Here is a 19,197-nt window from a genome sequence, read left to right as displayed (position 1 = left end):
ATTTTGACAGCCACTATATAGAAGCATCACTCATTGCTCCTGCTATTCCAAAAGCCAGGACAAGTGCTTTGTTACTAAAATGTATACTGATGCTCTTACCCCAAATCATTGGAAAATAAATGTTAACAAACAGCATCATCTAAATCATGTTTGTGTTTCCATTAACTTTTCTTGAACATCTAGTTTCTGATATCAGTTGCTTCTACTTCAAGCTAATAAATGGTGCCCATTTTGCATGAATTTTATTCAGCACTTTTTTTTTTAGTTTAATTGTTTAGTTTTGTTTTGTTTTGGCATGGGCAGGTTCCTGGAATTGAACCTGGGACTCTGGCACGGCAGGCAAGAACTCTGCCACTGAGCCACTAGTGTCTGCTCTGGTTTAATATATTTTAAAGATAGTATTTAATAGGGAAATTTGAGAGATGTTCATTAAAATCCTATTTAAATATATAAACAAGAGAAAAATGATCCAAAGTTAGGAGCGTATGTGCATGTGCCCCCCACAAGCAAAAAGCAGTTAAAATGTGTGGTGTGGAAATTAAAAAGGGAGACAAAAAACATGAACAATGATAGTCTCAGCAAAAGAAAATAGCTATGGACAACTGCCACCTAGCTACACCAGAGCAGCCCTGCTTCAGGGGTTCTGTGGCTTCTAGTGATATCTGGTAGATGGTAGGAGGGTCCTACACAACTTCACTGAAAGAATTTTTCAATGAACAGTCACTCAATCATTTAAACTTTAAGTAGAAATACTTATCTTCACTTGCCTTTTTCAATCGTACTTTCTCCTCATCTTATTCACACACACAAACACAATCCAAACCCATAAAAAGGAGAATATGTTTATATAATTCCCACTAACTAGTATTAGTAACATAGCTCCAACGTGAGACTTTGAGTGTCAGCTGAGTATACCTTCTGTGGTCATTCAGAGCTGTTATGCACCCCCAGAAAAAGCCATGTTCTTTTAATCCTTCCCAACAGACCCAACAGGTCTGCAGGTAGAACATTTTGATAAGGTTGCTTCAATTGAGATGTGCCCCAGCTCATTCAAGGTGGGTCTTAGTTTATTGGAACACTTTATGAGAGGATAAAAGACAGAAAGTCTGAGAGACTTTGGAGAAAAAAAAATGCCCAGAGAAACAAGCAAGAACCCATAGAAACTGAAAGAGCCACTGAGGCCAGAACCTGGAAGCAATGAAACCTGGGAGAGAAGGACCAGCAGATACCAGCCATGTGCCTTGTTCTCTAAACCGAAGAACCTCAGATGTCAGCAGCCTATCTTCAGAAATGGTACCTTCTTGTTGATTCCTTAATTGGGACATTTTCATGGCTTTAGAGCTTTAAATTTGTAAACTAATAAATCCCCATCATAAAGACCAATTCATTTCTGGTATATTGCATTTTAGCAGCTTTAGTAAACCAAACAGATTTTGGTACCAGGAGTGGGGTGCTGCGATTTGCAATTACCAAAAGTGCTGAAATGGCTTTATAAATGGATAAGGGGAAGATTCTGGAAGAATTGTGAGATGCCTGATAGAAAAGGCCTAGAATGCTTTGAAGAGGCTGTGGGTAGAAATAGGATACTAAAGGTATTTCCAATGAGGCCTTACACAGAAATGATGTACGTGTTGTTGTAAACTGGAAGAAAGGCTACTCTTGTTTTAAAGTGGCAGAGAATTTGGCAAAAATGGATTCCTGATGTTATATGGAAGGTAGAAATTAATAGTGACAAGCTGGACTATTTAGCTGAAGAAATTTCCAAACTAAATGTCAAAAAAACTTCTCCTTGCAGCTTATAGTAAAATATAAAAGGAAAGGCATAAGCTGAGAACTGAATTCTTGGGTACAAAGAAACCAGAAATTGATAGCCTGGAAAATTCTGAGCTTTTGGAAAATGAGTCTCCAGATGACATTGCCCCATGTAAGAATTTAACCAAACATGGAACCAGTCAGCCATTTCAGGACAAACCAGGATGGAAATGGGGCTATCCAGGAAAGATTTGTGGAAAGTTCTATTGTCTGGCAGTTGGGACCCTTGTTTACTGCATGTGAAAACTGCAAGTGTGTTGCAGGATCTGTATAAATGCCAGTCTGGACTAAAAGGGACAGAAAAGGGACAGACTGAAGGAAAAACAACTTCAAAGGCAAAACCATGGAAGCTAAGATCTGGAGCAAGGAAACCTCAGGTCAGAAGAGCAGATCCACCTATTCACATGGAAACTGTGACTTTGCCCCAGAGTTTGCGGAAGGTGGGCCTTCCACCCCATTGTTCAGGAGGAGTGCTACCATCCCAGAGCTCTCAGATGCCTGGAGAATTGGGAGCTTGGCTGTCCATTGATCAGGTAGAAGCCTGCCATCCCAGGCTCAGAGAAGGTAGAGCAATTCCCTGGGGGTTGGGGATTGCCTGGCCATGACCCCACTGTGTAGAGAGTGATGAATGTGCCCTGGAGGTGGCAGGGAGTCTCGCTGTCACCCAGATATTTGAAGAGGGTGGGAAGGAGAATATGCTGGTCTCACCAAGATATTTAGAGATGTTGGAACCCTCACCTCAGTGTTTGGAGAAAACAAGGCCACTTTGCAAGCCCCTGAAAGGGGTGGGACTGCCACACTCTCAAGCCCTGAGGATAAAATGTCATTTTATAGATGACTCTCAGACCTTGAAATCTAATGAAGTACGTTCTTCATTTGGAACTGTTTGGGTCCAGTGACCCCTGTATTTCTTCCTATGGAAATGGGAACAATTATCCTATGACTGTCTCGCCTTTGTATATTGGAAGCAGATAACTTTTGCTCTAAGTTTCACAGGTACACAGTCAGAGGAGAATTTGCCTTAGGAAAGACCATGACTGTAAATGATTTTGATGAGACTTTCTATTTAATATTGTTATTGGAATTATTTAAGGCTTTTGTGATATAGTGATGGAATGAATGTATTTTGCATATGGCAAAAGCATGTCTTTTGGGGAATGTGATGGTCAGGTTCATGTGTCATCTTGGCCAGGTGATGGTGCACAGTTGTTTAGTTAGGCAAGAACTGGCTTATCTGTTGCTGTGAGGACATTTCATGGACTGAAATCATGAGTACATTTGTTGCATCCATAGCTGATTATATCTGCAGTCACCTAAGGGGAATGTCTTCTGCAATGAGTGACACTTAATCTAATCTCCTGAAGGCTTTTAAGGAGGATTCAGAAGACATGCTCTCTCTTTCTGCTTCAGCCAGTCAGCTTCTCTTCAGAGTTCATTGAGGACCTTCATTGGAGTTGCCAGCTCATAACCTGCCCTAAAGATTTTGGACTCTTATGTTCCCACAGTTGCACGAGAAACTTTCATAAATCTCATATTTACAGATATCTCCTGATGGTTCTATTTCTCTAGAGAACCCTGCCTATTACAGGGGTCCAGAGGTTGGGGTGTGGTAGTTTGGAGCTGTTATGTGCCCCCATAAAAGCATGTTCTTTTAATCCATCCCTGTGGTATAGCCCTATTGTGAATGTGAACTTTTCATTAGGTTATTTCAACTAAGATGTGATCTAGCCCATTCAAGGTGGGTTTTAATCCTTTACTGGAGTCCTTTATGAGAGGATAAAAGGTAGAAAATCCAAGAGAGCTTGGAGAGAGAAAAATGTCCAGAGAAACAAGCAAGGACACACAGAAGCTGAAGCCAGAACAGGAACACAAAGAAACACAGGACAGAAGGACCAGCAGATGCCAGCCATGTGCCTTGCTCTTTGAACAGAGAAACACTGGATGCCAGCAGCCTTTCTTCAGAGGAGGTATCTTCCTGCTGACGCCTTAATTGGGACATTTTTATGGCCTTAGAACTGTAAATCTGTAAACTAATAAATCCCCATTGTAAAAGCCAACCCACTTCTGGTGTATTGCATTCTGGCAGTTTTAGCAAACTGAAACACTTTCCAAAGGTCCATATTTGCATAAAATTGTTTGTATTCAGTCAACAGAAAACATAAAAGCAGCTCAGTAGTATACCAAGTGAACAAACTGGTGTAATTTCAAGTATAAGAAAATATGTCTAAATCACGATCTTCTTGAAAAGAAAGGTATTTAAATTTTTCACTAAAAGATTCAACACTATTATGGAAACAAAATCAATGTTTAGAAAGATACAAAATTCACTAAGTCTAAAGTTTCTAATATAACTGGACTTAAAAAAACAACATAGGCTACATAGAAAGACCTCCCTAGAAAAAAAGCTCTTCTGTTGGTTTTTTGGATTTGGATTAAATCATTGCTGCTATTATTACTGTTGTTTTAAGCCATAAAAGCATTCTCCCAAGGAAAAAAGACATATATAACTAAAATACATTATATATACAAACACAGCAAGTTAAAAGGTAGCTTTAAAAATTTTTAAGTTTTGAAAATCTTCATTTTAAAGAAGTAAAAACTATATTTCTGAAGATTAGTAATTCAAATTGAGATTGTAGAGCTCAGATGGAGCAAAGATAAATATATCAAGCACCACTATAAAAATTCCACATTTTGAATTCATGTAAACTTTTTTGATGGCCTAGTATATGTAAGGTACTGTGCAAAATATTTAAGGACAAAAAAGAACAAATATGAATTCTAAAAATTGTATAACATCCTCCCACAGGCATTTTGATTATCAAAAAAACTTTAAAAGAAATTAACTAAAAAACAAAAATATAAAAAGAAATTATAAAATAATTTGCTCAACTCTCAAAACTACAAAGAAAAGTAAAAATCCTTACTTTCTTCCTAGGAAGGAAGAAACAATTACTTTCATCTAATACTCAGGAATACTGAAGACTAAATATTAATGATCTATCTTTTTTCTATTAACTTCAAACCATAATCATCTCTTTACATATAGTGCCAAACAGAAGGTTTGGCTAAAAATAATGTTCACTGCAACAATGACGAATTATTATTTTTATCTCCACAACTTGGAAAGAGATAAAGAAAAAACTTCTTAAAAAGAAAATATTAATATCTCAGAATAAAATCTTACCCTGCCGGACACTGTGGCTCATCAATATTCTCACACGGTTCCTCTACCCAACTTTTCTCACCTAAAATAAAATATTTTTAAGAAAGAAAATGAGTTGAACACACTAAGTAGTAAACACAGTTGAAATGCTTGTGAGACACAGTAAGGCAAGTTCCAAAACCAGTATGTGTTAACAGATACATAGATAACACAGGGCACGATATTAGGGAAATAGAGTGAATACAAGGAGTTATTCTCTTTCAAAATAAGATTAGCTGATATCAGAAATTAAAATGAATGTATAATTGCAAGACTAAAATGCATCACTGGATTCTAAAGAATGAGCAGACATCTTTTCCATTTTCAATTTTTTAAGACTTTTGGCAAATTGACAACCCTCCTAATCACCTAATAAACTCTTCTGATATTAAACTTTGATGTCTTAGTTTGTATAACCAGGTCTGTCGAGGCATTTCAAGGAACACCTGAACCAGATGTCCTGATAACACCACTTTGCACGTCACCCTATAATCTTTCAAAAGTAATTTCACATCCACTCTCTCAACACTTGGCAGGCACGATCACCAAGTGTGCTGGTTTGAAAGGATGTATGCCCCCTAAGAAAAGCCAAGTTTTAATATAAATCCCATTTCCTAAAGGTAGAATAATCCCTATTCAATACTGTATGTTTGAAACTGTAATCAGATCATCTCCCTGAATGATGGGATTTAGTCAAGAGTGGTTGTTAAACTGGATTAAGGGATGACATGTCTCCACCCATTTGGGTGGGTCTTGATTGGTTTATTGGAGTTCTATAAAAGAGAAAATATTTTGGAGAATGAGAGATTCAGAGAAACTCAGAGAGAGCAGAGAATGCTGCAGCACCACGAAACAGAGAGTCCACCAACCAGTGACCGTTGGAGATAAAGAAGGAAGACGCTTCCTGGGGAGCTTCATGAAATAGGAAGCCAGGAGAGAAAGCTAGCAGATGATGCCGTGTTCGCCATGTGTCCTTCCAGCTGAGAGAGAAGCCCTGACTGTGTTCGCCATGTGCCTTCTCACTTGAGAGAGAAACCCTGAACTTCATTGGCCTTCTTGAACCAAGGTATCTTTCCCTAGATGCCTTTGATCGGACATTTCTTTAGACTTGTTTTAACTGGGACATTTTCTTGGCCTTAGAACTATAAACTAGCAACTCATTAAATTCCCCTTTTAAAAGCCATTCCGTTTCTGGTATATTGCATTCCAGCAGCTAGCAAACTAGAACACCAAGTTTACCATGAGGGAATCTGGGAAGAGAAGTGAGGTAGGACTGGGAAAGTGGATTTTCCATAAATACAGCAACAAAAATCACAAAATAACATGAGGGGTGATGGAGGGAGCGTGAGTGATGACACAAAACAAGACAGGCCATGTGTAGATGGTAATTATGTAGTTGGGTGAAGGGCCCAAGGTTCATTACGTCACACTCTCTATATGTTTGAAACTTTCTTTAACAAAAAGATTTTAACATATTTCTAAGCTAAAATAGTTAGTGATTAAGTAGGACTCTTAACATAAGCCATTGAGCCTACCCCAAATCCAACCAAGACCCAGGAAGGTGTCAGGCTGCAGGAGCTCAAGGGTGTGTGAAAGTCTGACCTTGACACACAGAGCTGTAGTTGATGCAGCAGTCACCCTTGGCCTTGCAGTCATCTGAACAGGAGCAGAGGCTTCTGGACAACCTTTTCTCTCCACACCTGAATTTGTTGCAAGTCCATATACTTTCTAGAAACAACATAAAACAAAATGCACTTAGTGGTTCACATGCCGCACATCCAATGTGAACACAGAATTGTCGTCTGGAGCAAGGTGCATGAGACACGACAAACTAAATCCTAACTGTTTTTCATTCCCAGAATCTGTCATCAGAGCAGTCAATCTGAACTATCAGATATAAAACACGAAGCATCAATTATTATGTCACAAAAAAACAAGTCATCATTTAAAAAGGGGGTCCCCACCAAACTTTCATGATGCAATTCACATGTAGATATTGGCTTCTTCTATCAACCATTTTTCAGGACTAAAAATTTAATCTAAACTTAACTCACTCTCATTTAAATATCATCCATGTCATACATGAAGAAGTCCAAATCAAACCGAGAACATTTTCTTAATGTGATGGTTGTAATTTAAACTTTGGGTGAACATCCAAGAACTCTTGTTTTAACAAGGACATAATCAATATAAAAGGAGTATTGAAAATATTCAAGTATTTCCAGCATCTTAACTTAAATGCAAATTAGATTACAGAGGTTTCCATCATATGCTTCAAAAAAGCAGTTTTGCTATCTATAAAATATTTAATAAAGGCAAAAATATTTTAATTGTTTTCCTTTAAGCAACTGTTTGAAATAATGGTTTAAGATGGAAACGTATGTGCATGCTAATGTTGCTTTAATATCCCATATTTAGAATTAGGCAAATCATATACCTAAAAGAGGCGGACTTTTCCTTTGACTTTTCCTAATACGTATGGCTCCATTTGTTCTCCCAAACACTTTTACCTGGTTCTCTGCACATCTCCTGATAATCCAGACAGCAGTTTCCAAGGTCAACGCAGGCAACATCACAGCGGCAGTTCCCAAATGTTCTCTCAAAACAGCGACCTTTGCAACTTTTAACTGAAAATATTGAGCAATGAGTTAGAGATCTCTAATCATTATATAATTGCAAAGCAAACATCAAGTAGCACACCTACAATATAGAGTGGGTTCAAATACAACTTTGGAAAACACACATGGGGTGATAAAGTGACCCAAAAACCTTCTCGTAAATACACATAAAAAGTGAAATAAATAGAAAGAACCTATAGACAAAGTCTGTGATTTTATGTCTTGCCAGAGGAAAAAGAACTTTCATTACAAACTCTACTGGGTCTGATAGAATTTAAAACTAGGGAACAATTAAGAAAAGGAAACTCAAACTACGGGCTTGTCCAAAATATTTTATGCTAATAAAATTATGGCATAAACACTCACATGAGTCTCTAAAATTTCATTATGTGGGAAAAGAAAGTGATTATGAATATTTCATAAAGGGAAAGAGCACCTAGTACTTCACTCTCAGTCATGGTGTGAAAAAGAAGTAATGGGTTTGGACAGAACTGATTCTGCAGTTCATTCCCTTATTATCACCTGGAATCCCCATTCCAGCTTCAGACCCAACCTGACTCCCTCAAAGAAGCCCTTCCTAACCCCTGGCCTTGGGATGTTTTACTTTTATCCTGAAATTATAAGACCTTGTCCTTCCCATCAGGTACTTAATTCCATCTGTAACTACATTATTTGGTTAGTATCCTTGACTCACACACTACGTATAAATTTTGTAAGTACAAAGACCACATCTGAATTTTGCCTGGCCTACTGTATCTTTAGTTTCCAACAAGACGTTCAGCATACAGTTGGTACTTTATATATTTTGTTAAGTAGATAAATGATGGATATGGAAGGGAAAAATTGTTTCAATAAAGCAACAATGTTACTACTGTAGCTCTTTACTGGATAACTAGAATAAGTTATGCTTTCATTGGATTACTAGATAATCACGCTGGTGAGGGAAAAAAGTCACTCCTCAAATAGCAGAAGTCCAAAAGTTTAAAAAAGGAATACTCATAGCCTGTGATTTTAACGGACACCTGACCCAACAAATCACTGGCAGGGAAATTTACTCATTTGTCACTGGGACATCAGACAGTTTTAAAGGACATGGAGGAGCAAGAATAATTTTTAGGGTCAGAAATACTAAATTTTATGATCCAAGGGGAAAAAACTATTAAAATAATAGCTATTACTTGGATCTCATTAATAAGCATCCTGTAAATTTTAAAAAATATTTACAATGTATATTTATATTGGGCATAGATGATTACTGTTTTCAATCCCTTTAGTGTAACCTAACCTCAAGGAGAATTTTTCCTGCCAAAAGATTAGAGGTGAACACTAAAGTCTGTAATTTTGTTGTCTTTTCTGTCTTCTTAATTACATTAAGTTTGGATATGTTTTCTCTGAACAGGTTTCTGAGTAAATACATAAAATTACTCTCCTACATTTCATTCACTTCAACATTAATTATAGTTTAACAATGACCAGAAATTTTAAATGACTAAGATTAAAATGACATGGTAGTTGAAGAGGAGGGAAATTTGATCAATTTTTAAAACTATATCTCTTAGGAAAACCATCAAGGATTTTATAGAAAAAAAAATACAAACTCAGAGCCAAAATAATAAGCACTACCATTTATGACTTTATCAATGTTGGACAGATTTCTGCACTAATTCATAAAAAATTTTTTATCTAGAAGCTTAACATTATCAGGTTTGCTTTGAAACCAATAATGTCAACAATGTAAAAAGCTTTAAAAGCACTTAATAAGTTTCGGATTGCCCAGGATGCTAGCAGATCGCCTGGGAACCTCCAGGGTTGCTTCTACAATTAGCTCCTTGGGGAAAAAAGAGTGTCCTTGGCAGCCCAGGAAGAAATCAGGGAGAAGGGGCCCCAGTGGCACAGCGCCAGAAGCCATCAGGCCACATTCTTAGCTTCTCTGTTCTTAATTTAATTTGCTTACATATATATGTATTTTTTTTTTCTGCCATAGACCCTCTTCCTACTTTGGGGATGAAGTTTTGCAAGTAAACAAAATTTTATATAGCTAAAATGTAGAAGGACTCCAAGAAGAAAAAGAAAACTCAAACTTACATCAAATTTGCAATTACCTATGGAGTTTATCTCTAAGAGGTAGGAGATAACACTTATCTCAGTCTCATTCTGAAGATAGCCAAACACAAACACACACGTAATTACCTTCTTTGGCACAGCTTGGTTTCAACCCAAATATACAGCCAAGGATCGTTGTTAACACACAGACTGACAAAACCTGCGGAAGGAGGGAAAGAAAATCATATAGCTTCAAACTCTTATTTCTTCAAACATTGCTAATCTTACCAGAGCTGCTCTGTTTCCTGATCTGGGTGCCGCCCAGGGATGCGCCACATCTATGAAAATTCATCACATTGTACTTTCATGATTTATGTATGTGTATTATACATACATTATATATACATACATTATATATACATCAATAAAAGCTTTAATTCAATAAAAAAACCATAGAACTATCCAACACAAAGAGTGAACCCTAATGTAAACTATGGATTATAGCTACCAGTATAATTATAATAATATTGTTTCATCAGTTGTAGCAAATGTACCACATAACGCAAAGTGTTAATAATAAGGGAAATGTGAGGGGAGGGGGTAGTGAGGATATGGGGACTCTACTTTCTGTATGATTTTTCTTTAAACCTACAACTTCTCTAATTTAGAAAAAAAAAATTTTGAAAAAGTGTACTTAAATTCTATACTGTCTAAAGTATAGAATTTGTGGCTCAGCAAGCAGAATTCTTGCCTGCCACACAGGAGACCTGGGTTTGATTCCCAGAGCCTGCCCATGCAAAAAATAAAAATAAAAAATAAAGTATAGCATTTCCAAGTTAATATAATTGCATCAGAGAAACTCATTTTTAACAGGAGAGAGAAAAATCTATTTGGAGATTCAATTCCTATTTGTTAAACTATTAAAGACAAAATGAGAATGTTATACGCCTCTTTGAACAGCTATCTGAAATTTGACAGTATAATTCAACAAAATACTATGTTATGCATTGAAGGAAATGAGTAAGAGATACCTCAGGGCACTTCTATTTTTGCGGTGGAAGGTAAAAATAATTGTAGAATTGGCTCATATTTGGCAGCCACTGAGAAGCTGCTGTAAACTGCTACAGTTGTTTAAAAGAAAGATCAAATGTTCCTGGTTGAGGTGGTTGGAGAGTGGGAGACCAGGAAGAGGTTCCCAGACAAAACCTTTGGGCCGGGCTCTGAAAGAGGTAAACACTGGAACGATATTGCCAGGCAGAGCTGGGGAAAGGAAAGAGAACACAGAGCGGAGAAAACTTTTCGGAGGAAAGGCCCAACAGCACGGGCACATCGGAGGCATCAGATGAAAAAGGAGCAGCTTTTTTAGGCTGGAACAAAGAAAATGCAAAAGGAAAAAGATGCTGGGTGGAGTTATGGAAAGATGGTGTGGAATTTCCTGAAAGCCAAGATGAAAAGATACAGTGGAAACGCAAGGGATGGGTGAATGGAGCAGGGAGGGTGGCCGGTGGAGGCTCTGATGAACTCATGCCTTCAACTAAGAAAGGAGTACTGACCACATGCCAGACTCTAGGCTCTGAACTGGATATTTGGGAACAGAGTAGGCATGGTCTCTGCCCTCCTGACGTTTGCCATTCCATGACTGCAAGAACTAAAGAGGAAGCAGATGGCAGTAAACTGAGGCAGGACTTCTAGCTTATTTCTAGAGAAGATTGGGATAAGAAAAAAGAGCAAAAGTGTAGAGGGTTTAAAAGGCATAAGCTCAATTCATATACGTCTATAAAAATAGGCAGCCACCAGAAGAAAAGCTTGGACAAATAGGTAAATAAGAGCAAACAGACAGAACAACATTTCAGATGGATTCTCACAAACCTTTGATAGTGGTGTAAACTGACACAGCATTAAAAAATATCTACCAACACTGTAAATGGAACTGCCTTGTTACAAAGCAATCCCACCTCTAGAAACTTACCCTATAGATAGAGTAGGCAGTCTTTGCTTTGCACAGTAGTGCAGGACCATAAAAACAACCAGGCAAGCTGAAACCATGCAAAGCAGACTTAATAATTAATGGGAAAAATATGATTGCTCCATGCCTTTAAAAATTTTTGTCAGTTAAGCAGAACTACCAAATCACTGTGCAATCTTACTTTTAGTTATATCCCCAAAAGAACTAAAAGCAGGAACTTGGACAGATATTTACATATAAATGTTCATAGCAGTTAATATTCATGACAATTATTCACAATTGCCAAAAGGTGGAAGTAACCCAAAGTGTCCATCAATAGATGAATGGATAAACAAAATATAATATATACATACAATGGAAAATTTATTCAGTCCTAAAAAGGAATGAAGTTCTGATACATGCCACCACATGCAAGAACACTGAAGATTTCATGTTGAGCAAAGGAAGTGAGACACAAAGGAACAGATATTTTATGAGTTCACTTATACGAACTAGCTGGAGTATGCAAATTTAAAGAGACAGAAAGCAGAGTACAGGTCACCAGGTGCAGCAGGGAGGAGGAATGGGGAGTTGTGCATAATGGGTGCAAGGTTTCTGACTGGGGTAACAGGAAAGTTCTGGTGACAGGTGATGATGAGGATAGCACACCTTAGCAAATGTGATCATTCTCAGTGGATGGTATACCTGGGAGCAGTTGTGATGGGAAAATTTATGATGTATATTTGCTTCCACAATAAAAAAAAAAGACTCAAAGCAGACAATGACAATTAAATGCAATACATGATCTTAAACTGGACCTAATAATGGAGGAGAAAATGTCCAAATGGACAGTATTTGTATCTATGAAATAATTGGAATATGGACCATTCAATTTCTTGAAATCGATAAGGCAGTTACATAAGTGAATACTCCTGTTCCTAAGAAATGTACATAGAAGTATTAACAGTTCAAGGAGCCTGATACATACAACCTATTCTCAAATGTTTTGAAATAGACAGATGGATAGATGGATATAAATAGATAATTAGAGATATGTAACGAGATACATGCTATATAGATGATACACAGATAGGTAGATAGATAAAATGATACAACAAATGTGGCAAAATATTAAAAGTTGGTGGATCTGGGTATCTGGGTAGAGTATGTGAGAAGTCTCTGTATAGATTTTGGATCATTTTTGCAATTGTCCAGTAAATTTGAAATTATTTCAAAATTAAAAGCTAAAAAATATTAAAAACTTCAATTACAAAGAAAAAGAGAAATGAAAAAATAAAATTAATATATATTTAGCACTTTGTAATCAAAAACATGGAGAATTGGAATTTTGTTTCTTTATAATAAACTTATCTAGAGTTGTTTGCACAGGGCTGGCCTTCTACTCATCAGATAACTTACGATACAGAGTAAAAACATTTTCTACACTTTGGTGAATTGACACATTCTTTTCTAAATTTGCATCAGTTTCCACTTTAACCTTCGTATTTTTCAGTATCATAAAACAGCTCCAAGCACCCCTTGAATGTAAAGTTTTTGGCCAGTGCCACCTCCTCTGGGACATCTTCACCCTTTTAGTCACAACCCCTGTCCTTTCTTATGTCAATAGATCTGCTAAATTCCTTCACTGCCTATGAGAGTCCCTTTAACAGGGCAGTGTCAATATTTGCACATAAGCTACTTCTTCAATAACAACATTTGCACTCAATTTGAATTTTCTTGAATTTGAATTTGCACCCAATTTGTGCTTTGTCACTTTTCCTTTCTTTGTTGTCCTTTCATTTTTGTCAGTCAACTCCTTCTTTCAGTGATTTATTTTCATCAAACGTCACATAGGTACACAACTGGGAGACAAGGCAGCTGCACAACCATATGTTTTGCTGTTTGTGAGAAAACTGAGTAACAGATGCCCAGTGACCAATCACTGACAGCCCGGAAAGGAAAGTGATGTGACTGGTCACTGATCATGATGTACATCTGTTACTCACCTGGCAATCTGTGGACTGAAGAGCGGGCAGCAAGGTTTGACGTTATGCAACTATTCATGGTTAATATACTGTGGCAACTGCAATTGCACATGTCAGGGCCTTTCAAAGTCTCAGTGGGCAATACTGTTGTCCAAGGATGTTCACGTCAAAACTCTTTAGAATCATAAAAAAAAAAAGCAATCTAAACTCATTTTAACAGGAAACTGGTTTAGTAAGCCATGTTCCATCCATACAATAAATTAGTCTCATGGGGTGAGCCTCAGAGTTGGGGTATCAGAAGAGGGCAAAAGAGAAGGTACCCCCCCTCAAAAAAAAAAATGAAGTTAAATGATAGGAAGGTGGAGGCAGCTGACATTGAACTGCCTCAACCTTGGCCAAGTAGGAAGCATCTATTGGGAGTGAGAAAGGCAAGGTGGGCTGTGCATAAAGGATGTGTCAGGTGATGGGTGATAGTAAATCAGTGGGGACAACAGAGACAAAGTCAATGAGGAAGAGTGAAGACTCTCAAGCTCTGAGAACCCAGCTTAACCTGAGAGCATGGGTTATAATGGACCCAAACTTGGAATTCCATGAGTGGAGTGATGAAATCAGGTAAAAAATTACACAGTGTGGGGACATGGGAAGGCTGGAAAAACAGAGGACAGAGGGAGACAAGGAAGTCACAGCACCCACGGAATGGGTGAACAGGGTGAGGACCAAGTGAACTGAGGTACTCAAATGGGAGAAGTAGGAGAAGGGAGGGGACCAGGAGAGTATTGAATAGAAATGAGGGAGCAAGTAAGGGAGAGGAAATAAAATGTTCCGGATTCAGAGATATTTTCACAGTTTGAGGTCACAGAAGTGAGACAGTTTGCAATGGAGACAAAGTCAAAAGTGGAAACCAGAAACTGAAGTATGGCACTTACTGGATGAAAGAAAACCCCAAAATTCTAGAGCAGTAAATCAGAGTTAACCTTTTACCATTAAAGACCACCTCAGAAAGAAAACTTTATTCATATTCTGAAATCTATAGACTTAACGTTTGACTGTGCATACTCTTCTTTACTTAATTTTTTAACTTAGAAATTAAGTCATAAAGGTGTATTACCAATCACTTCACTATTCTAAATAAAAATAAAACAGAATATGTTAGTTTTAATGCATATGTCAGAAATAAGTCTTGTTATAATAAAAACGATGCAAAGATGGACGTAAGCATGTATTTAAGTCTTAACCACTAGCTTAAAATACACCTGCTATTTTTTGCAGGTCTTTATCCTCCTGATAAGCAGCAGAAGAGGTATGCTGATTTTTTTATCACTTTTTCATTGTTACATTGATTTGCTTTTCATAAGATAATGCACAGCATCGAATTGTAACAAAATTATGAAACCGAAACAACAATTTCTGATTGACTATAGGCAATCACCTATCATCACATCCATAAATATCACATTTAGAATACCTACAACTCTCTTACATAACACCCAATGAGAAGAGTTTTTAGTAGGACATTTTCAAAAATTTTCAGAAACTCAATTTGGTTCAAATTTTCTTCTTAAAGTAGTTTAGTTCAAAAACATCAAAAGCCACTATCCATTTTTATTTCTTCAAGAATTTATGAATGTCATATTTTGATATTTTCTTTGAAAACACAGGGAAAACACATTTATCTTAGAAAACATAAAGGAGTACATAAGTAAGTAGGAAAGAGGGAGCAAGTAAGGGAGCAGAAAGAAAAGAAGTTATGGATTCAGAGAGAAATTTGGAATGTTTTACTTCTATGTTAGAAGAATATTAATTCGAATACCCTGCTTAATTGATAGGAATCCCTGAATCATTAGCTCTTTCTTAGATATTTAGTAAGTCAAAAGAAATCGATTTAAAGGATAGAATCATTTTTTTCTCACCAATTCCCTTAAATACAGTGACATCAGTGTATTATGTATTGCTCTTCCTTTATCAAACATTCACAAAAATGTAATGTCTATTGTGCTCAGTCCCTGAGCTAAAGGCCAGAGATACAAATAAAAGCAACCCCTGCCCTTACCAGGAGCTAAGGGGGTCAGACCTGAAAATGAATGATTACAATGCAACTGGTTCAGAGCTCCAACAGAAATATGTGAAAAAAAATAGTCAGAATGCTATTAGCACAGCTAAGAGCAGAAAAAGGAGAAAATGGTTACAAAAAACTTCACATAAAAACAGAAGATGAAACATGACCCAAAGAGTGATCTGGAGAAAAAAGGACTTTTCCTCCTCAATCAGAAAACAAATAGTTGAATGTCTACAATATGTACTATTTTATATTCTGTGGAAAATACAAAAACAAAACAGAAATAAAAAGAATTTGTGGTGAAGTGCCAATTCTCAATGTTGACAATCCAGTCAGGGTGACAACAAGCATGGAACGATGCCACTCATTGATAATAAAGATATGAAATAGTGAGACGCAACCCAAGTTAACTGTATTGCATTGACAGTACACACAACGGTGCTTGACCAAAAGTGCAGAAGACACCTCCAGCCTGGGAAAGAGAAAATAGCACCAGTAATAGCAGATTGCTCTAAAGAACTTACTATACGGCAGGCACTTTCCTAACAGCTTGATATGAAATCGCTAAACTCACACAATTATGTTACAACCCAAGACAGATTACAAGAATTCACCCCATTTAAGGAAACTGAGCTACAGAGAAGTAAGCAATTGCCAAAGATCACAGGTAATAAAAGGCAGCAGTGACATTTGAACACAGGTCATCAGGTTGTAAAGGAATGAGGCAGAAGTGGGGAGCAGAGGTGGCTGAAGGAGGGCTGAGGCTTAGGGGCTCAGTCAGTGAGGAGCTGTTGACATGACTGGATTTACACATTCTAGAAAGATTCATCTAGCAACACTGTAGAAACGAAGACTTGAACTTGCCAAGGATATGCCCTGTGCCCCTCTAGATCTCCCCAACACCACCCTAATTAGGGAAACCCTGACTATGTGTCATTGGATTTGGTTATTTGTCTCTCCCTAGACTGTGAGTTCCAGGGAGGCATGGATTTATTTACACTTCTAGGCATGGGGCCCAGCACACAGAAGGCATTTAACAAATAGCCACTGAGCTGAAAACCAGAAAGCTATGACTTAATACAGCTTTGGGAAACCGAAAGTCTCCCCACTTTTCCTCACCTGAGTTGACAAAATTAGTTTGGATACCACCAAGGCACCAAAATGTTAAATGCCTTGATATCTGCTTTATATAAAGGATGCTTACAATGAATATATACAATTTTTTTTAAGGACATGGGAGATTGTTGGATTTACCCTGCTAATCAAATGTGACAAATGGAACATAAATGCCCATTCAAGTGCAGGTGAATCAGCTGGCCACATTGCCTATCAGGCCTCTGACCTTTGACCAAAGATGCTTTCTTTAAAAAAAAGCCTGTGAGAACTCAGCCCAACACAGAACTATGGGTATTCAGCCCTCCCCTACGGAATGGGATTAGATCCTAAAATATTAAGTCCAATTATGAGAAACTTCCACAAGAGAGTCAAAGAGAGACTCAAAGACAACGTTACTTTCTTTAAGAACTTTTAAGTATTACAAAGTTCAAAGTTGAAGTTGTAACCTTTCCTACAAAAAGGATTTAAGTCCACTCAAGCAGTTCTTCAGGCATTTTTGTTACATTTGACCTATCTGAAGAAAAGTCCTGCCAAACTGCAGTGTTATTTTAGAGGAAACCATTTATATAACTGAGCATATGAAAAGGGAAAAAAAGCACCAAGCACTTAACAAGCACATCAGTTAAGGGAAGCCTTCCCCCTTAATCTCTCAGTGAACCCCTAAAACCCTGAAGGAGCTGCCATCTGCCTAGTGGAAAGAGCTCCAGGTTCAAAATGACTAGGATTCAAATTCCACCTCTGCCAATTCACTAATTCAGCCATCAACAGATGTTCTTGAGAATCTACTACATGTCAAGCACTGATCTACTGCTGAGGATGCAGCAGGGAGCAATGCAATTTCAGACCCTGCTCTCCTGGAGCCTACATTCCAGCAACCTCTAAACAATCACACCTCCTAGGAGCTGGGTGCCTTGAGAATGCTGCACACTTAATAAAGTATAACCTCATTTCTCATCTATCAAGTGGCAATAATACCCATCCCCCAGCACTGGCATGGACACTGGCATGGACCTTGGGCATCATGTACAGAAAGTGCCTAAATGGTGACAGCTCCCATCAGAAACCCAAACTCTACAAGACTGAGCTCACTACAGAATCTTCCAAAGGGAGAATGTAACCTCATCAATGCTTAATCAAATTCAGGTCATCTTTTTTATTTGGCATTAAAAGAAATGCCATAAAACTAATTAATTGTATTAACATTTTTCTCTCAGTGTTTTGGTTTTGATTCTATGGTAGTCTGTTTTCAACACTAATTGAAGATCACACAGTGCTAAGGAAAAATAAGTCAAAAAGATTTAACAGAGGGAGAGGAAGGGCAAAATAGTTGTATCTGTACAATGGCTCTCCAACTCATGCTACTGGAAATGGGATCCATAAAACACTACTTCGTATATTAGAGGTTAACACTACAGATTCATGTCTGTACACTTAATAAAATACAGACCCTGTCTGATGCAAGCACTTTGAGTTTAAGAAACTATAGAAAAACGTTATAAGAACAACCTAAAATATAATATTCTTTGGCTCAAAATTTACACTCCAGGAGTTTATCTTAAGGTAATAAGTAATGTACAGATATTTAGATACAAATATTTGCAATGCAGTATTATTTATAACAGGACAAAAATTAGGCATGTACACAATGTCCAAAAATAGGAAAATGGCTAAAGAAAATTCAGAACATTTATATATAATTGAATATTACACAGCCACTAACAAGGATGAATTGGAGGATACTAAATGGCATGGGAAAGTGACACATAGTTGAGTAAAAATAGCAAATTATAAAGCAGAATTGGGAATATGGTCCCAGTTTTATGTTAGATGTGATACATATTTTATAAATAACAAGGCTTTTATCTATGGTTGATGGGCCTAGAAGTGATTTTTACTATCTTCTTGGTACTTACGTTTATTTTCTAAAGTTTCCACAATAGATCAATGTACTTTTAGAATCAATATGTAGGAGAATCACAGGGCCCAATTTTGGTATTAATGATCCAGAGTAAAGTGCTCATCATTCTGTTATTTTAGGGATCCCCAGCATAGCTGTCTGCTCCCTTTCTGCCAACTCACTTGAAGCAAACTCTAATCAACAAAGTCTGTTGACTATTCACAACTCTTTTCAACCTACTTAATCCCTCATTCTTAATTATAAATGAACAGCCATGATTCATCAAATATTTGAGGCAAACCTAGAATAAGAGATCAACAAAGAGAAAAATCTGAGATCAACCAAGAGAAAAATCTAAAATCAACACAGAAGAAAAGAAAAAGACCCTGAGGGAAGAAAAAACAATATCTAATTATTATCCTCCATGGGATTCAAGAGGGCATTATATCAATAATTCAAGAACAAGATATCATGGGAAGAAAACTAATAAGAACATAAAAAGGAGCCCTTAGATAATAAA

At 37.2% G+C, this 19,197-nt stretch overlaps 1 protein-coding gene across 1 annotated transcript in view; it reads right to left on the bottom strand.

Annotated features, from left to right (window-relative positions):
• Positions 1-19,197, bottom strand: part of ENPP1 (ectonucleotide pyrophosphatase/phosphodiesterase 1) — a 94,971-nt gene that overhangs the window by 34,843 nt on the left and 40,931 nt on the right. Inside the window, exons 2-5 of the mRNA XM_077143973.1 lie at positions 9,826-9,898; positions 7,528-7,644; positions 6,620-6,745; positions 5,000-5,060 (exon numbers count right to left, since the gene is read on the bottom strand). Of these exons, the coding sequence (XP_077000088.1) occupies positions 5,000-5,060; positions 6,620-6,745; positions 7,528-7,644; positions 9,826-9,898 (377 nt within the window). The remainder of the gene's footprint in view (positions 1-4,999; positions 5,061-6,619; positions 6,746-7,527; positions 7,645-9,825; positions 9,899-19,197) is intronic.

Source organism: Tamandua tetradactyla, chromosome 25 (genome assembly GCF_023851605.1).
Source record: "Tamandua tetradactyla isolate mTamTet1 chromosome 25, mTamTet1.pri, whole genome shotgun sequence".
Taxonomy (NCBI): Eukaryota; Metazoa; Chordata; class Mammalia; order Pilosa; family Myrmecophagidae; genus Tamandua; species Tamandua tetradactyla.
The sequence above is the reverse complement of the archived record's forward strand: the minus strand, read 5'-3'. Positions and strand labels throughout refer to the sequence as shown.